This window comes from Aplosporella prunicola (genome assembly GCF_010093885.1).
Source record: "Aplosporella prunicola CBS 121167 unplaced genomic scaffold K452scaffold_80, whole genome shotgun sequence".
Lineage (NCBI taxonomy): Eukaryota > Fungi > Ascomycota > Dothideomycetes > Botryosphaeriales > Aplosporellaceae > Aplosporella > Aplosporella prunicola.
This window is the reverse complement of record NW_022983608.1, coordinates 14418-38017: the sequence shown is the minus strand read 5'-3', so window position 1 is coordinate 38017 and position 23600 is coordinate 14418. Positions and strand designations below refer to the sequence as shown.

The following is a 23600-nucleotide window of genomic DNA, read 5'->3' as shown; positions in this document are numbered from 1 at the left end:
ATCACCACCACCACCACCACTCCTCCCCCACGCCACTGCACATCCACACACAGAAAAGACGACCAAGCAAAGCAAGCAAAGTAAAGAGGACCAAAAAAAAAAAAAAAAAAAAAAAAAAAAAAAAAAGGTTTAATAGCCAAATAACGCATCACGCAGAACGCAGAACCCTATCAAAACCGCAGAAGCAGAAACAGCAAGAAAACCCAAAGCAAAGCCTAGCCTGCCCATCCCGTCCTGTCCTGTCCTTTCCCTTCCTTCCCGTCCCGTCCAGCCAGCCGTCCGTTCGCATCCAGAGTTGTTGTTGTTGTTGTTGCTCGCGTCCCGCATACCCGTCTGCCCATCCGTCCGTGTGTGTGTTTGTATGTGTCTAAGTGTCTGAGTGTGAGAGTGCAAGGCAAGCCCACCCATCCATCCCGTCCACGCACGCCATACCAAAACGCTCGCCGTGCAGTCCTAGTCCCCGTACGCCGCCGCCGTGCAGGAGTATAGAGATATAAAAGCCAAGTTCAGTTATCAGTTTCAGTTTCAGTTTGGATTTGTGTCTGTTTGTTTGTTTGTTTGTTTGTTCGTTGCAACTCGCAAGCACCGCACCGCACCGCACCGCACCGCACCAGTGTGGTACAAAAGTAGGTAGGCAGGTAGGTAGGCAGGCAGGCACGCAGGAAGATAGGAAGGTATCGTAGCATACCAACCCAGCAAGCCGAACCAAGCCAAGGTGAACCAAGCCAAGCCAAGCCAGCATCATCGATGACTAGGGGTGTGGATGAGGGAGTACGAGTAGAAAGACAAAAGCGCCCACAAGCGCAGCCAGCTACGCGTGCATGCATGCGAAAAGAATCAACCACCACCGCCGCACTCGCACTCGCACTCGCACTCTCAAGTCCCGGCCCGCTAGCTAGCTACCCGACAATGAACGGCTAAGAAGACCCGGCGGCGTGTATGTGTAAGTGTGCTTGTGTGTGTGAGGGAGTAAGTAAGTCTAAGGTATCAGAAAGCCCAGCCCAGCCCGGCTCGGCCCGGTGCAGACAAACAAACAACCTATCGAGAAGGAGGAGGTTACGCCGCCGACTGCTGCTGGCGACCGAACGCGTTGCCCGCACTGGACGAAAGAGGCTTAGAACATGGTGCCAAAGTCCTCGTTGACGGTCTGCAAGGGCTTCCTGGCGCTCTCGGCCTTGCCGTTCTCGTCGGCTGGGTTCTTGCGGTGCCTGTTTGTGTCAGCGCTGCGTTGTGGTTGAAAGAAACATGCAATCAACATACCTGAACGTAAAGCCGACAAACAAGCTCTTGCTCATTTTCTCCTCGCGCTCCGCCATCGTCTCCAGCGCCTGCTGCTTCTCGTGCACCTCCTTGTACTTGGCCATATCTGCCTCATTGCCAAAGTCGTCAAAGTAGCCCGCGTCCGTCTCGCTGTCGAGCTCGGGCACAAACGGCGCCTTTTGCTCGCGCAGCTTCTCCCAGTCCACCTCGGCAAAATAGGCGTGCGCGTGGATCTCGCTGATGCCGCGGAAGCGCGACGTCTTGGACGCCACCAGCCGCGTAATCAGATCCCACGTCCGCTTGCTCAGGAAGTAGCTCGGGTCCTCGTACACGGGCTTCTTGAGCACCTTCTTCCACTGCTTCAGGTTCTGCCAAGTCTCGTCCACCGTCGCGCCCGCAAACGGCGGGTATCCCGCCAGCGCCTCGAACAGCATGCATCCCAGACTCCAGTAGTCGACCGTGAAGTCGTACTCTTCACCCTTGAGCACTTCGGGCGCCATGTAGTCAGGGCTACCGACGATGCTCTTGGCGTAGTTGACGTCGCGCTCGCGCAGTGACCGATACGCGTCTCGTCGTTCCGCCGCCGTACGCTCCTCCATGGGCCGGCCGAAGGGAACCGCGACGTTGCCCACCGACTCGAGCTTCACTCGCATGGATTCAATCTTGGCGGGTGCGAGCATGCCCGCGGCGAGACCAAAGTCGGTGAGCTTGACGTGGCCGGTGCTGTCGATGAGGAAGTTTTCGGGCTTCAAGTCACGGTGGATGTAGCCGAGCTGGTGCAGGGAGTCGACGCAAGAGAACATCTCGGCGACGTAGAATCGTGCGTGGCGGTTGTGCAGCACGCCAGTGTTGTTGAGCAGAGTACGGAAATCTCCACCGGGCACGTATTCCTAGACTGGTCAGTATGAGCGGAAATGTGTGAAGGTCAATAACGCACCATGGCCAGGTAGATGCTTCTCTCGTCCTGGAAGGCATAGAGCAGCCTGGTGAGCCACTCGCTCTTGGCATTGGTCAAGATGTCGCGTTCGGTGAGGACGTGTCGGACTTCGTCAAGCTTGAACAGCAACTTCTTACTCATGACCTTGAGGGCGCACACCTCGCGCGTGTCCTTCTTCTGGGCGAGATAGACCTGTCCATAACCACCCTGTCCGACCTGCGTGAGGATTTGGAAGTCACCGTGCCTCAACCTAGTCCTACGCTTGCGCAGGTTTGCGCGTTCGCGACCAAGGTATTTTTGGAGCACTTCATGGTACTCTTCGTCGGGCGTGTCGGGGGGAGGCGGGTATTGCGCCTTGAATTGCGACAAACGGGTCTGACGATTGTGGACGTAGGAGAGGAGGTCGTAGTAGTAGTCGAGGAAGTCTGGAGGGTCAGTCAGTCAGCGCATGGCACGATCCATGGCAGAGGGCAAACGCACAGAGCTGGGTGACATTGGCCAGGCGCTTGACCGAAGGCTTCTGCAACTTCTCGACGTCCTCTGGAGACAGGCCGCGCTGGAGATTGTACGTCTTGCCGACAGAGGCGTCGCCGCGCGGCTTGTAGGGCTCCTGGCGTGAGGCGGCGGCCTGTGTCACGAAGTTGGACTCTTTGGGCACCGCCGGCCTGTCTGGCGGCGTGTTTTCCTTGTTCGCCCTGCGCGTTGGGCTGCCTTGGTCGAATTCCGACCTGTTGGGGCTGGGCGAGGCGGGCGAGTGCTGGACAGGACGAGCGATGCGGCTGGGAGTGCCGACGGTGGGCATGAGCTTCATGGCATTGTCGAAGACATTGGGCAAGTCATAGGCACCGGGCGGGGCATGGTGCTTGCTGGGACTGCCGGTGGGAGTCTGCTGGGGCGACAGGAAGGCCGGGTTGGACGAGGGAGTCTCGGGACGGTTGTACATGTCGGGCGGGAAACGGGTGTGGAGGGGTGGAGGAGGGAGGGGCATATCGAAAGGGCGCTTGTCGTCCATGGCGGTCGTGGGAACAGCGGCGCACAGTGGTGAAGTAGGTGCCGGCAGAGAAAGATTGTCGCGCGCGGGAATGCGATCAACAGCGCATCGCGCCAGCGCCCTGGCAACACCCAAGCTTGGCGCCGTCGTATCAGCCGCATTCCCCTCATTTCCCATCATCACCACCGTGCTCGACAACGTTTCAAGGCGCCGAGCCGCATTCTAGAAGCTGATGGTTGGCTACTGGCTGGTTGGCTGGCTGGCTGGCGTGCTGGCGTGCCTTAGTTGACCCGGCTCCCCACGGCTAGTGACACCATCACACACGCACGCATGCCCAGTCGCCGCCGCAACCCATCGAGAATAGATGGGAACGATGCGACGACAATGTAGGTGGTTAGTTATGTAGATGGGTGCCTGTTCTTCCTCGGGCTGTCTCGCTGTCGGGCCTCTGCCCTCTCTCTCCCGCCCGCCCGCTGCCCGCTGCCCGCCGCCCGCCCACTGCCGTCATCAAATATTAACCCCGGGATCTCCCGGTCAATTTTACGCCTTTGCTTCTCCGCTAGCTTCTCCTCCTCCAGCTGCAGCATTGAAGCTTCATCTTCATCAATTGCCCATCTCGCCGCCATGCTTCGCTCCATTGCGCCCCGGGTTCGCGTTTCCGAGAGCCTCCTCCGTCCCGCAGCACATGCGCGGGCGGCTCTCCCCGCGTCGGTTGCCGCCGGCAGGGCCTCGTCGCGTCCCCTCTCTGTCCTCCCCCGCGCCGCCAGACCTCAGCTTCGCATTCCCCAGACCAACGCTCTGCGCACCTTTGCTACTACCTCCAGGATGGCTTCCAACACCCGTACCGAGAGCGATGCCTTTGGCGAGATCCAGGTCCCCGCCGACAAGTACTGGGGAGCTCAGACGGAGCGTTCGCTGGAAAACTTCAAGATCAACCAGCCCCAGGACCGCATGCCTACGCCCATCATCCGCGCCTTCGGTATCCTCAAGGGCGCTGCTGCGACCGTCAACATGAAGTATGGTCTTGGTAGGTAGGTCCAGCTTGGTTCTGCACCGCCAGCGCTAACGCTCTCCAAGACCCCAAGGTTGGCGCCGCCATCCAGCAGGCCGCCAGCGAGGTTGCTTCTCTCCAGCTCGCCGAGCACTTCCCTCTCGTCGTCTGGCAGACGGGCTCCGGCACCCAGTCCAACATGAACGCCAACGAGGTCATCTCCAACCGCGCCATTGAGATCCTCGGCGGCACCATGGGCACCAAGAGACCGGTCCACCCCAACGACCATGTCAACATGTCCGCCTCCTCCAACGACACCTTCCCCACGGTCATGCACATTGCTGCCGTCCTTGACATTGAGGAGTCGCTGTTGCCCGCGCTCAAGGACCTCCGCGACGCCATCAACAAGAAGTCGCTGCAGTTTGAGCATCTCATCAAGATTGGCCGCACGCACTTGCAGGACGCCACTCCTTTGACGCTCGGCCAGGAGTTCTCCGGCTACGTCACCCAGCTCGACTACGGCATTGCGCGCGTCGAGTCGTCTCTTCCCCGCCTGAAGATGCTGGCCCAGGGCGGCACTGCTGTCGGCACCGGCATCAACACCTTCAAGGGCTTCGCCGAGGGCATTGCCGAGGAGGTCAGCAAGATGACGGGCTATGACTTCGTCACCGCGCCCAACAAATTCGAGGCTCTCGCCGCCCACGACGCTGTCGTCGAGGCGTCTGGCCAGCTCAACACCCTCGCCGTGTCGCTCTTTAAGATCGCCCAGGACATCCGCTTCCTTGGCTCCGGTCCCCGCTGCGGTCTGGGCGAGCTCAAGCTGCCCGAGAACGAGCCCGGCTCGTCCATCATGCCCGGCAAGGTCAACCCGACCCAGTGCGAGTCCCTGACGATGATCTGCACGCAGGTCTTCGGCAACCACTCGACCGTCACCTTTGCCGGCTCGCAGGGCAACTTTGAGCTGAACGTCTTCAAGCCCGTCATGATCAAGAACCTGCTCCACAGCAGCAGGCTTCTGGCTGACGGCATGAAGAGCTTCGAGAGGAACCTCGTCCACGGCCTTGAGGCTGACGAGCAGAGAATCGCTGCTATCCTGAAGGAGAGTCTGATGCTCGTGACCTGCCTGAACCCCATCATTGGTTACGACATGGCCTCCAAGGTTGCCAAGAACGCGCACAAGAAGGGCACGACGCTCAAGGAGAGCGCGATGGAGCTGAACGCGCTGAGCGAGGCCGAGTTTGACCAGCACGTCCGTCCTGAGCTCATGATTGCGCCCAAGGAGAAGAAATAGATGAGGCGCGAAGCCACTTGTATCTATATCCCTGTAGCGAGAGATTGTAAACCCTCCAGTATGTAGTTAGCGATGGTAGTAGATTTAGGTAGCTGAACATGTAAAGATGTATACATGCAAGGATGCGCGGGAATAATGTGAGCTGGTGTATGATGCCATCTTATCGATAAGCCGGGCTTGAACTTTCTCCAACCGCAAACACAATCCAAACAAACCCACCATCCACCAACCACCCACAATGGCCGTCGAAACGAGCGCCCCCACAGAGCCTGCCCTCTCCTTCCCACGCGACATCTTCGCCGCCCTTTCTCCGACCGGCTTCCTGCAAGCACACCTCACGCCCGAAAGCGATGCTACGCCCACTCGACCCAACGGACGCCCATGCGCTACGGGCCGCCCACCCCTCGTCAACACCAACACGCTGACGCACAGCGCCGGCAGCGGAGTGGTGCGCCTAGGCGACACGGCCGTCGTGTGCGGCCTGCGCGCCGAGATTCTACGCCTAGACGACGTGCCGAACCCGCCGAGCGGGATGGGGGACGCCGGACCGGGGGACGACGTTGAGGGAGAAGAAGAACACGAAGACGACAGGGCAGAGATTGAGGGCCTGGGCCTGCTAGTGCCGAACATCGAGCTCGCGACGGGCGCCTCGCCCGCCCACGTCCCGGGCCAACCTCCCACTGCGGGCGCGCAGGCGCTGACGGCGCGTCTGCTGGCGCAGCTGCATGCGACGCGCGTGGTGCGCGCCCGCGACCTGCGCATCACGTATACGCCGCCTCCGCGCGCCGACATGGACGACTACGATGACGACGATCTCCCCCAGCGCCAGGTCAAGGCCTACTGGACGCTGTATCTGGACGTGCTGGTGTTGAGCCTGGACGGTAACGCCTTCGACGCCGCGTGGGGCGCTGTGCTGGCCGCGCTGCGCAACGCGTACATGCCCGCCGCGCGCTGGGACCCGGACACTGCGGGCGTGGTGTGCGCAGACGCGGTGGCCGAGGCGCGGCATCTGCGGCTGCGCGGCCTGCCTGTCGCGGCGAGCTTTGCGGTGTTTGCGGGCGATGGGCGTGCGGGCAAGGAGGCGCGGCAGGGGGTGCAGCTGCTGGGCCTGGGGGAGCAGGAGCACGCGTCCAAGGGCGAAGACCGTGCTTGGCTGCTTGCGGACCCCGACGCGTTCGAGGAGCGCCATTGTCGCGAGGTCGTGTGCGTGGTGCTGGATTGTTCGGGAGGGAAGACGGCGCTGCTCCGCGTCGAGAAGCATGGCGGGGGCGTGGTGGACAGGGCCGCGCTGCGGAGCGTGGTCCGTCTGGCCGAGGGGCGGTGGCGCGAGTGGTCTGTTGCGCTGGAGTGGGATGCGCCGAGGTGAGCGGGCGGTGCTGGGGAAGTGCATTAAAAAGCTGGGGTTTGAGGGATGGGTGGCAAGGGGATGGGATTGGGGCAGACATGGCATGAGAGACGGACAGCAATGATGGTGTACGGACGACATAATCGACCAGGCGCGAAACAAACAATTCGCCGTCCGGGAAGACGGCTCTTACGCAACAGCGCGGCATGCACCCATTTTCCGCGCGAGCACGAGCACGAGCAGCACGCACGCAAGCGGATTCGCCGCTGCTCCTACCTACCATTCCGCAACACCAGACACACACACACACACACACACACTACAGCCATACACCGCAACCGCAGCGCAGGAACTGGAAAGGGGAGGAAGCAGGCAAGCAAGCAAGGAATCAAGGAACGAAGGGAGGGAGAGATGGAGAGAAGGAGGCGGGGGAAAGAGCAAGCACGCCTGTCTGCCTGTCTTTCTGTCTACCACCTACTTACCTACCCACGTGTACGACAACCGTGCAAACAAAAACGAACGCTGTATCTGCATACATACCTAATCATACCCTCCTCCGTTTGTATGTCTGTGCGTCTGACTGACTGTCCTTTTTTGGTGGCGATGTCGAATGGTGGAAAATTAGAAGTGAGCAGCAAGTGAGCAAGTAGTTGGACGAACAGTGGTTGTCTGCGGTGTCAGTTCGACAACAAAAAGAAAAAAGAAAAAGAAAAAGAAAAAGAAAAGAGAGCACGCGTAAAAGTGCACTGTACATACATGCCCTGCCCTGCAGTACCCACCCCATTCATTCATTCATGCATCCATCCATCCAGACGCTCCAGACCCACCTACTACTCACCCAGCACCGATTAACGACTTACTGCTCACTTGACCGCCACCTCCAACGTGCGTCACCGCGAACCGAGATGCACCGTCTATATCATCCATCCCCTGTCTCGCTAATCAGTCCCTACGGAGTACTAGTACCTTGCCCAGCTCCCAGCCCGAGGCCTAGGTATGGGTGAAAAGGTCTTAGAGTATATATAGACTTACTATATCTTAACTAGGTATCTTCTTCTACTCTATACAACTATCACCATCTCGCTTCATGGTAACGGACGTTACCTGCCATTTTATTGTTTTGGAGGGTATGCATGTAGTAGGCGTAATGCTAGTGCGGCAAAGTTCCTCCCACCCTGAGGAGATGTAGAAACGTAGATTTTTTGTCTTTGCTTTATTTTTATTATATATATACCTCCTAACAAACCCGTTCGTACCAGACCGCCGAGAAAGCTATAGGCATGTATGTATGTATGTACCCGATAAATGCACGCGTATATCTATGCTGTGTGGCGCTGCTGCTGGAGATGGGTGATGCTGTGGTGTGGTGTGGTGTTGGTGGGCTATGTGTATGTGGAATAGAATAGAAAATAAACCGCCATTGTTTGTCCGTCGAACTGAACTGGACTGGACCGCTAGATGCCAATGCCAATGCCAATATCAGATGCCCCATCGTCCGTAAGTGTCCAGCAGCAATAAGCGCAGCAAACAAAACCCATGCATCATATCTCATGCCATCATCACCGCACATCCCTCATTCCTCCTCTCCCTCGTCACTCACCAAATTGCTCAACTCGCTATCACTGCCATCCTCCTCCCCCGTCTCCTCATCCGATATCTTCCCCCTCTTCCTCGCCTTCGCCTTCACCTTCCCCTTCCCCTCAGCCACACCCCCCTTCCGCACACCCCCCCTCGTAACCAAATGCTCAATAACACACCCCCTCGCCCAGCCCTCACTGCCCAGCCCCGTCGCAGCCCTGCACCGCGGACAGCTCTTGCCATGCCGGATCAGCAGCGCGTGCAGCGGGTACTTCAGCTCGTCCGGGATGCGCACCTCGCAGTGCGCGTACGTCGAGTTGCGCGTCGCCTTGTCCGGCGGCACCCACTGCAGGTACTTGCATAGTCGGAACACGTGCGTGTCGACGGCGAAGCTGGGCCGCTGCAGGCAGAAGAGCAGCACGCAGGACGCCGTCTTGGGGCCGATTCCGGGGTACTTGATTAGGTGGTTGAAGGCGTCTTCGGAGGGCACTGCGTGCAGGTGGTCGAGGGAGAGGACGTTCGACTCGGCCCGCGCGATTTCCGCCTCCTTCTCTGCTGCAGATTCGTTTTCTGCGCCGGCGGGCGCGGCGGCGGATTCTTTGGTGAGGGTTTCGTGCCGGTCTTGGTTCTCGCGGTGCACCATCTGCAGGATGGATTTGATGTCCTTACTCTTAACGTCGGCGAGGCCGCCGCTCTTAATCGCTTGAAAGATTTCCTTCGTGTCGGCGCGGCGGACGGAGTCCCAGTTGACACTGCCTTTACCGATGCCTTCTTCTATGATTCCGAAACGGTCGACGAGACCGCGGAATGCCCTTGAGGAGTTGGCGCCGGTCGTGGCTGCGCTGAGTCTTGTCCGGATCAGAGCGTCCAGGACTGAGGGTACCTCACCGCATCCAGACACATCGAGAGAGGGCGGTGGGACGGATTTTGGAACCTGGACCTCACCATGGATGCTCGACAACAATCGGACGACTTCTTGACACTCCTCAGGGGTGGGATGAGGCCATTCCGGGTACGGAGTCGAGCCTGGGGTCAATCCGTAGTCGAGGTTTTTCTTCTTCTTGGCTGACTTTGCACCTTCCTCGTCTGTGGCAGCTACCTTGGCAACCATTGGAGCAGCATCTTTAAGGGCCTTTTCAAGATCAGGCTTGGACGCTTTCTTTGGAGCGCGGGCCCTCGCCTTCTTGGAAGCTGGCTGCTCAGTCTCAGGTGATTCTACACTGGCCGATGGAATACGGCCAAGGTTGTGTGGCAGGTCATTGATATCTTCCTCTTTCTTGGTAGGTTCCCGCGTCCTCTTGCGGCTGCCCTTTCCCGTTGCTGGGGTGGCGGGTGAGCTGGAGAGCTGCTCAGATTTGATGGCCTTCGGCGTCTGCCGAGAAGACGCTGATCGAGTGACACGGGCAGACATTGGGATGACTCGAAGACAAGAGTTTCTTGCTATGAAGAGTGGGTTTGAGTGAATGAGCTGTGTTTGTAGGCCTCGAAGCAAGCTCCGCCGGAGAAGCTTCGACTGTATAAAGGGAAGGATCAGTATGGTGAGAGATGCGAGCGAGACAGGGAAATTGTAAGAGAAGAGGGAAGCCAACAGGATGTGAGGAAGAAGAAGACGTAGAACAGAAGACAGAGAAAAAGGACAAGAGGCAAAAGGTTGTTAGAGGATAGAGATGGGAAGGCGCGGCCGAAATAATGCATGACGTCTGCAACGCTAGTCATGCAGGGTCTCCCGGACCACCGCCCACAATCTTCAATCGAGTCCGACTACTTCTGCCACTCTTCCAACAACCCTCACCACCTACACCTATCGCTATGGCTGGTACTGGCGCCCTCGTAGTTCCCGCGCTCAAGCGCCACACGGCCACCGTCATCGTAGCACACGGCCTCGGTGACAGGTAAACAATCCCCTCCACACCCTAGTACCCCGCAGTCCGGCAGGTAGCAGCTAGTTGCTGGATGCCGGTGCTTTAGCATCAGCCAACATCTGGCCTTTATGATCGGCACACAGGCATGCGACTGACAACGTACTCTTTTTCGCAGTGGCGCGGGATGGATGTTCCTGGCCGAGAACTGGCGCCGCCGCAACAAGTTCGACGAGGTGTCATTCATCTTCCCCAGCGCGCCCGAGATCCCCATCACCATCAACATGGGCATGCGCATGCCCGGCTGGTACGACCTGCACTCTCTGTCCGACATCAACCGCTCCGAGGACGAGGTCGGCATCAAGCGCAGCATGGACTACTTCCACAGCCTGATCAAGGACGAAATGGATAAGGGCATAAAGAGCGAGCGCATCGTCATCGGCGGCTTCTCGCAGGGCGGCGCCATGTCGCTCTTGTCGGGCGTCACCTGCCCGCAGAAGCTGGGCGGCATCTTCGGTCAGTCCATTCTTTGAGGCTTACAAACACGGACGTACGGCTGACGAGTGCCCCAAAAGGTCTGAGTTCGTATCTGCTCCTCCGCGACAAGTTCCGCGACATGGTCCCCGCCGAAAACCCCAACAAGGACACCCCCATCTTCATGGGCCACGGCGACGCCGACCCCGTCGTCCAGTACGTGTGGGGCCAGGGCACCGCGAGCATGCTGAAGGAGTGGGGCTGGACCGTCGATTTCCGCACCTACCCGTAAGTCGTCTGCTTTCCGCGTTCAAGAACACACAGGTCCTGACTTTAATCAGTGGTCTTCCCCACTCGGCCGACCCGGAGGAAATCGACGACCTTGAGAGATACCTTAAGAAACAGCTTCCCCCGCTTGGAGACGCTTGACTGTCTGCACCTATGATACCTTTTCCGACGACGACGATTACGACGGCGGCTTTAGTCTTGCTACCCATTTTGTTTTGCATAGCAGCGTACAAGAGGGCGAATCTGCGCCTCTTTGCTGTGTTTGTTGCTTTGCTGTTCGCTTGAAAGACCAGCATTTTATGTTGGCTGCGTAGATACGAATGTGGGATTTATCTGTTCTGTTGTTCTGTTCGCTGGAGATGATGCTGTTGTCGTAGATGGCTGGTTTTTCAGGTATTGCAATACCCCACATTCTCTTAGGGATCGTGTAGTGGACTATGCGAGGCAATGTAAGATGTGCATCTCCAGCGAGGCTCATCGCATATGTTGCGAAGGATAAAATACTTTGCCTAGTCATCATCTGAAGAGGTAGGTGTTAGACTCTGTAAGTCCCAAAACTCTTGCTTAGTGTGGTTCTGTATCAATGCCTGCATCAATCAAGTCTAGATTATGAAGACTTACAACAGATGCATCCAATTTTCACACTGCCGAAGCATAGCTGTTGTTTAAATAGGTGTTTTGTAGTAAAGCTGCTTGCTGGGCGTAAATCTATAGCAACCACCAACACCCCTAGAACCTCTCAGCACTTCCTATAACTTCCTATAACTTTCTCTCACCCCCGAAAACCGAGATCCACCGTCTAGCGAGACAGGGGACAATACAAGCGATCCCTACAGGAGTACGCCTTATCTGGCTCATAGTCCGAGTCCGGGGTATGGACGTAAAGGTCTTGGAGCACACAGACTCTATTATACATCGTAGCTGGGTCTCTTATTCTCCTCCGTACAAGTATCACCATCGAGCTTCCCGGTGAATCGAGATTCACGGTGGTTGCTTGTGTGCGTGGTGGATGGTGTGCGTCTGGCATACTCGCTGGACTATAGCCCTGTTTTTGCTCTCAACGGCTTGCCCGTTTTGGATGAGTTTATCGCCTGAAGAGGCGGATAATGGACTATGAAGGTTTGCAGAACTTCCAGTATTCCTTGAGAGCTGCTGAATTCAGGTCAACCATAAGCTGGCAAACACATACTCCTAAGCCTGCATACTGCTTCAGTCCGAATCGGGATGGTACGCTTTGTAGACCTGTAGAGCCCCCTCAATGCTCTGTACAAGGCCAAAGAATATCGTAAGAAGCAGCACCGCAACTGCTACCCAGAACGTGTACCACTGCGGGCCATTTCGCCTGTCATACCACCATTGCGAAAGCGTGCTCGGCTCGGCCTCATCAAACACCTGCTTCAGGATGACAAGCCGGTCACGCCAGAAAGCGAAGTTGTCGATTCGGCGATCGTCGGCTCTGAGACGCGTACACTTGTTGGCTTGGACGTCGAGGTTGCAGAAGGACTGCTGCTGTCGAAACCACGTCTGCGTGTCCCTGTCGTTGGATGGTAGGAGCAAGGCAAGAGTGCGTAAAGTCTCGTCGACGAATCCTCTAGGGAAGATGTCACTGATGAAGTAAGCACATGGTCAGTTGAACTCCAGGCGTAACTGTGCACTCACTGTCGCTGGTACTTTAGGAACGTGACGTGGTGGAATATAGCCACACTCTTGTCGTCATTGTAGAGACGTAAATGATCGGCCAGGTTGTGCGTCCAAACGACCTCGAGTCCAGCCATGCGTACGAGGTTGCGTGCGTTGAACACTTTTTCCAGTTTGACGTGCTCCTTCGCTAGGCTTTGGGTGTTGCCGAAATGGGAGCTGATCAGATCCCTGAGCGTTCCTTCCTTCCACACAAGTCGACTTTGACCTGAAAACCCATACTGGATTCCTCCAACCTCAGTCATCAGTATAAGTTGAGCAGCGGTATGTTATCCAAAGGCTCGTTGATCGAATCTGCAACGCTACAACTCAAGCTTTGAGTGGCGATGCGCAGACGGTTGCCCCAGACAACAAAACGGAAAGCTCGGTCAAAATGAAGCAAGAAACTTCAAAGTCGAGGCCTGATGTTGGAGATCGCAAAGTGGATTTGGAGCACCAAGTTGCGAGGGAAGATGGAAGAAGCGAAGACTAGACTGCTTGTTGACGGGAGGAGATAATGTATGCACCCCTGGCACTTATTCTTGTTGATTTTCAACGTGCAGTCTAGGAGTCATCTATGCCTATAGAAGCGTCAATTATCAACAACATAAGAGGCTTATTGAGCTCCTTGAAGTTGCAAGCTAATACTCATGTGAAAATGCTGGTATATATCGCAGAGCGTGTTTCCGACGCCATGCGAAGCTGTCTTTGCAGACGCAAATTGCCCACTTTTGGTCTGCCAGAGCTTGATTTATGTTGATGAACAAGTTCAGTGGAAAAGGAAAGGAGCCCTGGAAACTTGTTCGTGCCTTTGCAGCGGTCAGTCCCGTAACGTCCGTCACTGTCCACCGAGATTCAGCGTCTAGCGAGATAGGGAAGGATACAACCAGTCCCCATGAAATACTTCTTGTCTAGCTATAAGCCTAAGTCCTAGATATGATTGAAAGGGACTTAAAGCATATACATATTATAGACAGCTTACCCGGATTTTTTCTTCCACTCCGTGCAAGTACCATCATCTCGCAAGATAGTGAATACCTATCGCTTGACGGTGACGGACGTTACGCCAGAAAATATACCAACTAAAAAATTAATACAGACCCAGTGATCTGCACGAGTAAACAAAGCACTAGAACCTGGAATGCAGGATGGAGAAAAAATTAGTACCGGAAAAGGAGCCAGAAGTGGTAGACTATTCGTTGATTTCTAGACGTCCCATCTCGCTCTGGCTCTACACGGATAAGCAAAGATCCGTTTCGCACAACCACACATAAGCTACCATTTCCAGGGCAGCTTGAAGTCGCCATCATCTTCACAGGCTCGAGCCGAACAAATATGCGCCTGTCGTTTTACCATGCAACGCCATACAGCCCCTCCCAAGGCTGCTATGCTCCGAGAAGCTAGAGTAGATACATTCATAATTGGAAACCGCTCAATCAAACTGTAGGTGGTCAGTCAGCATGCAAAATAGTTGGGAGTTTTTTTGCATCTTGCTTACAGGAGTCAGGAAAGACTCGGCGACGAAACGAGCTCTCGCGTTCAGCTATTACAAGTTAGAGCAGCCAGTCCACGCAGGGTAATGGACTGGAGTCATCCAAGAACTTACGAATAGCTTCATCTCGGAAATCTCCTTGTCCACCTCCTCCATGAACTGGATGATGAAGTCTACCAGCTTGTGCTTCAGCATTTCCTCGGTGTGGAAGTTCGTTATCAGGAAAGAAATGTCATAACCCTGCGCCCAGTTAGCCGGGAGCTACAGCGACGCCGTCAGGCCGCAATGAGCCCACCTTGATCGGCTTCCTCCGCAGAATGAAGAACGACTCGGCTCTCTGCGTCAAGAAGCGCGTGAACTTGTGGACCAGGATGTGCTCGATCTCGTCGGCCTGCTTGATCTTGATGCTGATGCGCACGCTGTTAATGCTGGGCTCGATGAGCACCCTCTCGTTCTCATTGCGGGAGACGGTCAAGGGGTTCAGGAGGACTTCTGGCGAGGTAGCGGCCTCAATCTCAGGCACATTGTGGCGCTCGGAGGCTTGCGAGGCGAAGTTGGACAGCGAGAGGGCGGCGGTGAGGGAGGAGCGGACGCATTGGAGGTAGGGCCGGAGGGATTGCGACTGTAGCAGGCGTCAGCGGGGATGCCAGCGGGCCGGGAGGTTTGTAGCTCAAGGCGGGAGGGCGGCGTACCATGATGGCGGACGGGCGTCGACAATGCGGACGACCGTGGCGATGCGGGTGGGCGAGACGGAGCTTGCGGCGACGTTATGGAGCTCCCCCGTGCTCTGACAGGTTACTATGATGATGTGTGGTTGGCGGGGGGCTCAGATGCGGTGATGCGCAGCCCGGTCGGCGATTCGGAGCTTGGCGGTGACCTAATCGGAGCGGTGCCATGACCTTCCATCGCCTCAGCAATCCATCCTATCGCGGGGGCAATCTCTCTTTCACACACTCTCACTCAATTCATCTTCTGCCGCAGACATGGCGTCCGTACCAGGTAAGCTTTGCCCGTTCCCTCCCGCCGCTCCGTTCCGCGCTCACCCCGCCACACAGTGGTTGTGAAGCACCAGGGCAAGAAGTACGATGTCGAGCTTGACCCGACCTCCACCGGTGAGACGTTCAAGATGCAGCTCTTCTCCCTCACCGGCGTCGAGCCCGAGCGCCAGAAGGTCCTCGTCAAGGGCGGCCAGCTCAAGGACGACACCGACATGTCCAAGCTCAACGTCAAGCCCGGCCACACCTTCATGATGATGGGCACTCCGTCGGGCGATGGCGCGGGCGCCATCGAGAGGCCCAAGGAGAAGATCCGCTTCTTGGAGGACATGACCGAGGCCGAGGCCGCCCAGGCAGTGGGCGCGACGCCCGCCGGTTTGCAGAACCTCGGAAACACCTGTTACATGAACTCGACACTGCAAACGCTCAAGGCCATCCCCGAACTGCAGCAGGAGCTGCAGCGCTACCAGCCTGGGTGCGTGGACCATACCCATCGTGCTAGCTTCAACCACTGACTTTAAACGCAGATCGTCCGCAGGCAGCTCCGACCTTAGCCGTTTTGGGCTCGGAGGTCTGGGAGCCACGAGCGACCTCACGCAGTCGCTGCGTGATCTGTTCAAGCAGATGTCCGAGACACAGGAGGGCTTCCCGCCCATGATGTTCCTCAACGCTCTGCGCACCGCTTTCCCCCAATTCGCGCAGAGGGCCAAGGACGGACACGGATACGCACAGCAGGATGCGGAGGAGGCATGGTCGCAGATCGTCACTCAGTTGCGCCAGAAGCTGAAAGGAAGCAATGGCGAAGCTGCAGACTCCTCCTTCATCGACAAGTATATGAGAGGCAGCTTTGAGTCGGTAATGGAATGCGACGAGTCGGCTGCAAAGGAGGGCGGCGAGGAGCCTATTAAGGGCTCGGATGAGTTCCTCAAGCTGAACTGCCACATCACGTCCGAGGTGAACCATTTGCGGGAGGGCATGCAAGCTGGTATGGAAGAGAAGATCGAGAAGAACTCTGAGGTCCTTGGCCGTAACGCCATGTATACGAAGACTTCGCGCATCACGAGGCTGCCGAAGTACCTTCCTGTCCATTTCATGCGCTTTGACTGGCGCAGGGATACGAACAAGAAGGCCAAGATTATGCGGAAGGTCACATTTCCCCAGGAGTTGGATGTTGTCGAGTTTTGTTCCGAAGACCTGAAGAAGCTGCTCATCCCAGTTAGGGACAAGATCAGGGAGATTAAGAAGGAGGAGGAGGATGTTGAGCGGGCCAGGAAGAGGCAGAAGCGGATGCAGCAGGAGCAGGGAGGTGCCCAGCAGGAGCAGAAGGGCAAGGGACCTGCTACTGAACAACAGGCCTCTTCTGGAAAGAAGGATGACAAAAAGGATGACAAGAAGAAAGCCTCCGGCAGCGGCGACGTCGAAATGGAGGATGTCGTCTACAAGACCGACGCGGAACTCGAGGCTGAGCGTGCTGCTTCGATCTTGAAGGCGAAGAAGGAGCTCTTGGCTTTGGTTGACGCTAAGCTCACGTCGGACGAGGGCTGTAACCAGTCGGGTCTCTATGAGCTGCGCGGTGTTATCACTCACCAAGGTGCCACTGCCGACAGCGGTCACTACACCTCGTTCGTCAAGAAGGAGGGTGATAAGGACTTGAAGACTGGCAAGCGCAAGGAGGAGGATGGCAAGTGGTGGTGGTTCAACGATGACAAGGTTTCTGAGGTCGAGTTGGACAGGATTGAGTCCTTGTCTGGCGGAGGTAAGAGTATTGTTAAGTCTTCGATTGTGCAAACGCTGACATTTCCCAGGCCAAAGTCACTCCGCTTTGATTCTCCTCTACCGCGCAGTTCCTCTTCCCTCGAAGGAGGAGATTGAGGAAGCGTCCCAGGCTTCTACCTAAGCAGCACACATATAAGATGACGTTGGCCATGTCTTCTATGGGGTGCGCATACTGGTAATGGGCTTGGGATTGTATGAGTGATGAGCATAGCGTGCATTGGTGATAGATTCTTGCTCGCTTTCGAGCCACATAGAACGGGATGATGGCACATTAAGAGCCTGAAGAGCTTCAAATATTAGTATTCCATAACCATACCTTCCACATTGAGAGTGTCGCGAAGACGTGGCTCGACGTGCTCGACGTGCTCGACGTGCTCGACGTGTCTTGACGCGCTTTCTACTTCGACAACCTTTGACACCTAACTGTCTTCAACCTTCATCTCTCCTCAAACTCACCTCGCTCTCTTACATCTCATCGATCGTTCCCTGTCAAGTGTATCATTTGTCTCAGTCCGTCGTGTGCTTCGTCATGTTCTACAGTCACGAAGGTAAGCTATTGATTCTTATCAGGTCCATGTCATCTCTGACCAGACTGCAGTCCTCACCTCTCGCAAACATGGTGTTGCAACGGTGTGGTAAGTAAACCCTCTTCACTTCACTGTCCTTCTCTGACATGAGCACAGGCTCGTTGCTACGCTCGGCTCCAAGTCCAAGATGAGAAAGGTCACTCGCAAAGACATCCTTGACGTCAACGTACCCAAAGCTTGCGAGACAATCATTGCGCCTCAAGCTCCCATGGCGCTGCGTCTCCAGAGCAGTCTTCTGTAAGCCTTCAGCTGAATGTTCATTTCTCTGCTAGCTTCCTCACTGACACTTCAGTTACGGAATCTCGCGCGTGTATTCCCAACAATGCTCCTACATCCTAACCGACGCGCAGAACGCGCAGACCAACATGCGTGCCGCCATTCGTGCCATTAAGAGTGTGGAGTTGGATCTGGAGGTTGCACAAGCTAGGTAAGCGCGTTTAACCTCACTTCACTCACATTCGTACTGACGTAAATAAGGCCGGAGCAGCTTCTACTCGAGGACGATCCGACATTTCTCCCGGACTTTGCGCTCGCTCCGCTCGACTTTGACCTCTCCAACCTCGAAGCGCCGTCTCCCCGATCAGAGAAACTAAGAAGCAGCCGAAGCGGTTCACGATCGAGCATCTCGCTTGAAGAGCAACTACCAGCAGGACCTGTGGGCGGACTGGAACTGCCTACATCGGATTCAATTGGAGGAGACCTTGGTGGTTTTGTGGTTCCTGGTGACGAAGGCCCAGGTGTCAAGGTCCCAGACGCTGGTGCTCTCATTGCGGAAGATGATGGCTTTCTGCCGGAAGCGGACTTTGGATTCGACGCGGATGGCAATCTTCTGGAATTCACGGGTACAGATCAACCACACCACAGCACGCCTGGCACTGCACCGCGATTGGGGCTGGGAAGTGACACTGCTGCGAGCGCGAGGGTCAGACAGGACCATGAAGGTGGCCAATTGCCTGGAGAAGATGTAAGCTTTTTCACCTTTCAACGACAAACAGGACTGATAGGCTTAGGTCGGAGATCGTATGAACATAAACATTCCCCTAGGCGACGACCTCGAACAGCTTCCCGAGGGCGAGGCCTTTCCCTCCGCTCATGACGTCCCTACCTCTCCCTCCGGCCGTCCTTTGACTGAAGGGGATGTTGTCGAAACGGTCTCTTCAGAGCAGGCGCCGATGAAGCGCAAGCGCAAAGCCCGCGTCATTGCTCTTGACCAGTCCATGGAGCTCCGCAACACAGATTTGTCGAACTGGATGAAAAACTATCCTGCCAACATGGCCGAAGCAAGCATGCACAAGTTTGAAATCCGGACAAAAGCGCAAGCTAGGAAAAATGCCGAGCACTGGGTTCTCGGTGGCCTTGGTGGCATCAGTGGTATTATCGGAAATACTACCCTCAGCGGTCCACTCGACATGTTCCGGGGAGATGCCTTGCTCCGCGCTTTAGGCATCGCGACAAAGACATCGGTTGCCGGACAGAAACGGCCTCGTGAGAGTGTTGAGGAAGAACAGACGGAAGAGGAGAGACGTACTCGTCAACGTTCGGATGAAGATGACGTTGCACGCAGGTTGGATGAAGACAGTGGTTTTGTCAACATCGATGACATTGAACCCGAGCTGCCACGCGAAGGTCAACAAGATATGACCGAACATCTCTCAACTGGCATGCCGTGGAACATTACCGCATCTGCGCGCGGCTCCTCCGTTGCTCGAAGCGTACGTACCGCCCTAGGGCTCGGCAGTATGGGTGCAGCAGCTCCCACTTCGGCCGGCGGTCCGAGTTCAGTCGCAGGACCAGCTGGTTCACTAGGACGACGCGGAAGCCGTCTCGTCAGCGCAAGTCCATTGCTCGGCCGCGGCCGCGCTGGTACTCTCGAGCCCCTCCGCAGTTTGGAGGCCGAAGAAGGCGCAGCGCTAGGGGATGAAGGCGTCAGCCTTAATGATGAAGAAGAGTTTGAACTCTACGGCACCGCTGCGGGAGTCGACACGCAGACGGCGAACGAATCGCAGTTTCTGAACACGAGTCTCTTGCAGGAAGAGAACAATGTCCGCGTGTGGATGTACAATGCCCTCAAGGAGAAGATGGGCGTGCCTGCTGGCGACGAAGAAGATGTCCCCGAATCAGATGCCGTTCCTGAGGGCTTGTTTGAGAGCGAAATCCTCTTTGAGGAGCTGGTCCCGCTGGAGGGGAATACGAGAATCGTCGCGTGTCAGGCTTTTATGCATGTCTTGTCTCTGACGACGAAGGGCTTCATTACTGCTATGCAGGAGGAGCCTTTTGCTGACATTCGGCTCGCACTTGTGCCTGTTCAGGGTTAAGTGGAGAGGGTAGTGTGGGTTTGTCTTTTATTTGCTATGATTTTCGGTTTCGTTTCTCGTTTCTATTCTTTATTTGCTCTTCTTTTCTTTATCAGTCTTTCGGTCATTCATGAAATTTCTGCTGGCATTTTCTTAGCTATAGGCGTTGTTTTTTATGGCAGCTGGAGGTGTTAGATGTTTGCTTCACTTATGGCTTTATGATCAAGGAAGGGGATGGCTTACAGATTATGCAGATAGCAGAGGAGGCGCTGGAGTTAAGGGTCGCTCATATTGCTGTCATCATGGTTCTTTTCTGTCCTATCAAAGGATAACGATCATACCTAATTTTCTTCGCTCCAAATAGAGGCTAGCTATTAACGAAGATTCCGGATGACCTGTCCACCTCTCAACTACCTCAAGTGAACCCTAATCTAATATACCCACACTAAGTGGTCTTTCAAAATACATGACAAACATCAGAGACATCAGACGAAATATCGAGCGTAAGAAAATTGTCAAAAAAAGGAAGTGACGCAGCTAGGAATCGAACGTCGAATCTGCAAAAAGAAGAGTTAGGCAGCGGTTGAGGTGCAACACGCTCACGGGGTGCGTCACCCCTTCGGCTCAAACCGGTAAACCAGTAGACTAGTAAACCGGTAGGAACGGGAGGATATGCTTTAAACGGTGCTCTGGTTGCAGAATGAATTGCGCCGGGGGCTTATATAGTAATGTTTTTACTATGTGGTTCAAAAGTGGACGACTAAGAGTTGGATACTTGTCAGCTACGTATCTCACTACCATCGCGTCAATTCCTGTTCATGCTTCGCTTGATATATAAGACAAGGCACACCTCATGGCAAGTAGGCATCAGTATAGAGCACATTTTTGTTGATCATAGCAATTTAGTCAGTCTGTGAGCGCATGAGTTTGGTAAGCAAGAAAACTGCCGAATATGGCGGCTGGGTTTTAATTCGTGGCCCAGTACTTCTACCCGAGCATTTAGAGACTCTGGAGGATGGAAATGAACCTCCTTGACCACATGGCTCGAGTCTGCTCTTCTTGGAGCTCTTAACCGCGTGTAGAATAGCGGCAATGGTTACTTACATGAGCAGACATGCTCACACCTGCTTGCGCTACCACCCACACCGCACGGTGCGCTAGACACTCAAGTGCAGTGTGACGTCCCTCTTCGCGCGCGCAGCAACTCCGTCCCGGCCGCCTAACGTTCGTGATTCGTCTGCTCGCAGCAGCTCTCCCGCCCCATTCATATCTCATCATTCTCGACCACATACGCCCTCACGATCTTAACCTCGTCATTTGGGCGATCCTCCGCCCCCGTCTTCACCAGCCCCATGCGCTGCACGATCCTTAACCCGTTCTTCACGCGGCCGAAAATCGTATGCTTTCCATCGAGCCAGGGCGTCGGGGCCAGGGTGATGAAGAACTGGCTGCCATTGGTGTTGGGCCCGCTGTTGGCCATGCTGAGGATGCCCGCGCCCGTGTGCTTCAACGACGTGCTGATCTCGTCCTCGAACTTGTCGCCGTAGATGGAGCTGCCGCCGCGGCCGGTGCCCGTCGGGTCGCCTGTCTGCACCATGAAGTTCGGGATGATGCGGTGGAAGATGATGCCGTTGTAGTAGCCGCGTGAGGCTAGCGTGCTGAAGTTCTTGCATGTCTTGGGCGCGTGCGAGTTGTATAGCTCTACGGTTATGGTGCCCTGTCGCGTGTGTGAGCTTGTGGGGTTGGAATTGGGAGGTGGGTTGGCGTGAGGCTACCATTGTGGTCTCAATTGCGACGTCTGTGGCCATGATTGCGTATTTTAAAGGAATTAAGGGCGTAGGTCCTAGTGATTCTTGAGTAGTTGGAGATTCTCAGCGGCGTGAGTCCAGCGAGCAGAGCGATTGCGCCGGCAGAGCTTCGGTGAAACTGGTCCGTCCGCAGCGTCATCGTTTCCGCCGCTGTTGACTGATTGTGAGCTCGTCACCTGCGACAAATATATTCAAAACTAGCCTTTATAAAGAGAAGCTCCCGCGTGTCTCAGACAAACAAAGAAAAGTTACCAGCAACACCCCGGCATGGATTTAACAAAATGGGCGCTGCCCCAACTCTCCCGCCTCCTGCCTCTGGATGATGAATCACTGAAGCAAATTATCACCTACACCGACACTCTCTCGAGAGATGCTGCTGCCGAACACTTGAAGAACTTGCTGGGTGACCCTCCGCAAGCTCTGGAATTCATCACAAACTTCAACTCACGAAGGCCGCCTCCGCCGTCGGAAACCCCTGCGCCGCGAGGCCGGGCCCAGGATGAAGGCGTTCCTAGGCCCAAGGGCCGGCAGCAGAAGAAAAAGAAGAACATAGGTCAGCTGCCGCCGCGTCGTGTCGAGCACTCTGGAAATATCTCGGGCGGCTACATCAAGAAAGACGAGGAAGACTACATGGCCGGAACGTCCAGAAGCCGCAAAGAACCGCCTCTCGCAAATGTCCTGCAACTCCAGGAGAAGCCGGATGCGAAGCAGCTGCCTGTAGCTCAGAACAGCTCCTCGTCAACCAATCCCCAGGTCAAGCTGCCGCCTTCCGCAGCGGGACCGCTAATCTCTGACATCCCTTCGAAATCGAACTCACGCACGTCATCACCAGCACCAAAGGCAAAAAGCAAAGTCAATCTGTCTGGTGGTACCGCAATGCGCGGACAATCTGAAGTCCTCAACGATCTTGACTCCGCCATCCGAGCCCTCGAGATTCAGACCAACCCCAGCTTCTCCTTTTCCGCCGCAGACAATGCCAAGCGACGCTGCAACTGTATGGCCACGCGGCATCCCCTGCTAGAAGCCGCGCCGAACTGTGTCAACTGCGGCAAGATTATCTGCGTCAAAGAAGGACTCGGTCCCTGCACGTTCTGCGAGAAGCCGCTGCTCTCCGCGCACGACATCCAGTCTATGGTACGGGTGCTGCGCGACGAGCGCGGCCGCGAGAAGATGGAAGCCAACAACTCGGCGCAGAAGCGCGCAGAGGTCTCGAAGGCGCCGCGCGCCTTTGCCACGCTCGCCGCACCGGGCGTCGTAACCCCGTCCTCCTCCGACTCTGAGAACGAGAAGCTGGCCGCCGCCAAGCAGCACAGAGATCGGCTGCTCGGGTTTCAGGCTAACAATGCTCGCCGTACGAGGATTCATGACGAGGCTGCGGACTTTGAGACCCCGACTGCGGGCACGAGCATGTGGGCGAGCCCGCAGGAGCGTGCGCTGCAGTTGAAGCGCCAGCAGAAGGTGCTGAGGGAGCAGGAGTGGGCGTCGCGTCCTGAGTATGAGAAGCGCAAGGTCGTTGCTAGCATCGACTTGGCGGGTGGGAGAGTCGTTCGCCGCATGGAGGCGGTGCAGCGGCCCGAGTCGCCTGAGAGCGAGGAGGAAATTGAGGAAGAAGTGTTTGAGGAACCCGTTTCTGGACGGAAGGGCGGTGCGTTCAGCAGGAACCCGTTGCTGGGCGCGCTGATCAGGCCGGTTGCCAAGATGGATTCTGGGGACAAGGGAAAGGAGCGGGAGAGGGAAAAGGGGAGTCAGTGGAGACGGGTACAGGATGATCGTGACGACAACGAGCAGTGGATCTTAGATGGAGGCGTGTACGGCGGGATCACGGATGGGAGGCGGTTAGGAGCAGAAGAGCCTGCGTGTGGTTGATATCTTCAAATGCTGAACGGCTACCCGGCACCCAACGTCATCGCTTACACGCGCAACCCTGGTGTCAATCGTATTCCTACCTCAAGTCCAA

General features: G+C 56.0%; 12 protein-coding genes across 12 annotated transcripts; 6 read left to right on the top strand and 6 right to left on the bottom strand.

Moving 5' to 3' along the window:
• Nucleotides 1-258: 258 nt before the first annotated feature.
• On the bottom strand, nt 259-929 carry K452DRAFT_164755 (uncharacterized protein). Its single transcript, XM_033535707.1, has one exon. The coding sequence runs from the start codon at nt 743-745 to the stop codon at nt 368-370; it is 378 nt and encodes a 125-aa protein (XP_033391492.1). The 5' UTR covers nt 746-929; the 3' UTR covers nt 259-367.
• Nucleotides 930-1114: 185 nt separating this feature from the next.
• K452DRAFT_238737 (uncharacterized protein) lies at nt 1115-3140 on the bottom strand (the record flags this gene model as incomplete). The annotated part of the gene is made up of 4 exons (XM_033537674.1): nt 1115-1208; nt 1261-2150; nt 2198-2622; nt 2678-3140. 4 exons carry the CDS (start codon nt 3138-3140, stop codon nt 1115-1117), a joined length of 1872 nt encoding a protein of 623 aa, XP_033391491.1.
• Nucleotides 3141-4013: 873 nt separating this feature from the next.
• On the top strand, nt 4014-5470 carry K452DRAFT_238746 (uncharacterized protein; the record flags this gene model as incomplete). The annotated part of the gene is made up of 2 exons (XM_033537676.1): nt 4014-4215; nt 4266-5470. The coding sequence occupies 2 exons, from the start codon at nt 4014-4016 to the stop codon at nt 5468-5470; spliced, it is 1407 nt and encodes a 468-aa protein (XP_033391490.1).
• A 238-nt stretch (nt 5471-5708) lies between these two features.
• On the top strand, nt 5709-6836 carry K452DRAFT_238726 (uncharacterized protein; the record flags this gene model as incomplete). Its single annotated transcript, XM_033537672.1, has 2 exons — nt 5709-6563; nt 6606-6836. 2 exons carry the CDS (start codon nt 5709-5711, stop codon nt 6834-6836), a joined length of 1086 nt encoding a protein of 361 aa, XP_033391489.1.
• A 1189-nt stretch (nt 6837-8025) lies between these two features.
• Nucleotides 8026-10045, bottom strand: K452DRAFT_292961 (uncharacterized protein). The gene has a single exon (XM_033541475.1). The coding sequence runs from the start codon at nt 9802-9804 to the stop codon at nt 8389-8391; it is 1416 nt and encodes a 471-aa protein (XP_033391488.1). The 5' UTR covers nt 9805-10045; the 3' UTR covers nt 8026-8388.
• Nucleotides 10046-10202: 157 nt separating this feature from the next.
• K452DRAFT_238740 (uncharacterized protein) lies at nt 10203-11155 on the top strand (the record flags this gene model as incomplete). The annotated part of the gene is made up of 4 exons (XM_033537675.1): nt 10203-10285; nt 10431-10768; nt 10828-11014; nt 11068-11155. The coding sequence occupies 4 exons, from the start codon at nt 10203-10205 to the stop codon at nt 11153-11155; spliced, it is 696 nt and encodes a 231-aa protein (XP_033391487.1).
• Nucleotides 11156-12223: 1068 nt separating this feature from the next.
• On the bottom strand, nt 12224-12975 carry K452DRAFT_281038 (uncharacterized protein; the record flags this gene model as incomplete). The annotated part of the gene is made up of 2 exons (XM_033539479.1): nt 12674-12975; nt 12224-12620 (listed from the first exon to the last, which is right to left on the bottom strand). The coding sequence occupies exons 1-2, from the start codon at nt 12955-12957 to the stop codon at nt 12224-12226; spliced, it is 681 nt and encodes a 226-aa protein (XP_033391486.1). The 5' UTR covers nt 12958-12975.
• An 881-nt stretch (nt 12976-13856) lies between these two features.
• K452DRAFT_260168 (uncharacterized protein) lies at nt 13857-14992 on the bottom strand. The gene is made up of 5 exons (XM_033538520.1): nt 14876-14992; nt 14479-14805; nt 14298-14423; nt 14190-14234; nt 13857-14132 (listed from the first exon to the last, which is right to left on the bottom strand). The coding sequence occupies exons 1-5, from the start codon at nt 14876-14878 to the stop codon at nt 14124-14126; spliced, it is 510 nt and encodes a 169-aa protein (XP_033391485.1). The 5' UTR covers nt 14879-14992; the 3' UTR covers nt 13857-14123.
• A 113-nt stretch (nt 14993-15105) lies between these two features.
• K452DRAFT_260166 (uncharacterized protein) lies at nt 15106-17277 on the top strand. The gene is made up of 4 exons (XM_033538519.1): nt 15106-15182; nt 15239-15653; nt 15706-16934; nt 16984-17277. Exons 1-4 carry the CDS (start codon nt 15167-15169, stop codon nt 17073-17075), a joined length of 1752 nt encoding a protein of 583 aa, XP_033391484.1. The 5' UTR covers nt 15106-15166; the 3' UTR covers nt 17076-17277.
• A 206-nt stretch (nt 17278-17483) lies between these two features.
• K452DRAFT_303302 (uncharacterized protein) lies at nt 17484-19856 on the top strand (the record flags this gene model as incomplete). Its single annotated transcript, XM_033542708.1, has 6 exons — nt 17484-17502; nt 17553-17589; nt 17638-17778; nt 17834-17968; nt 18019-18505; nt 18552-19856. The coding sequence occupies 6 exons, from the start codon at nt 17484-17486 to the stop codon at nt 19854-19856; spliced, it is 2124 nt and encodes a 707-aa protein (XP_033391483.1).
• Nucleotides 19857-20794: 938 nt separating this feature from the next.
• Nucleotides 20795-21682, bottom strand: K452DRAFT_260163 (uncharacterized protein). The gene is made up of 2 exons (XM_033538518.1): nt 21611-21682; nt 20795-21552 (listed from the first exon to the last, which is right to left on the bottom strand). Exons 1-2 carry the CDS (start codon nt 21641-21643, stop codon nt 21100-21102), a joined length of 486 nt encoding a protein of 161 aa, XP_033391482.1. The 5' UTR covers nt 21644-21682; the 3' UTR covers nt 20795-21099.
• Nucleotides 21683-21833: 151 nt separating this feature from the next.
• Nucleotides 21834-23543, top strand: K452DRAFT_292956 (uncharacterized protein). The gene has a single exon (XM_033541474.1). The coding sequence runs from the start codon at nt 21911-21913 to the stop codon at nt 23507-23509; it is 1599 nt and encodes a 532-aa protein (XP_033391481.1). The 5' UTR covers nt 21834-21910; the 3' UTR covers nt 23510-23543.
• Nucleotides 23544-23600: the final 57 nt, after the last annotated feature.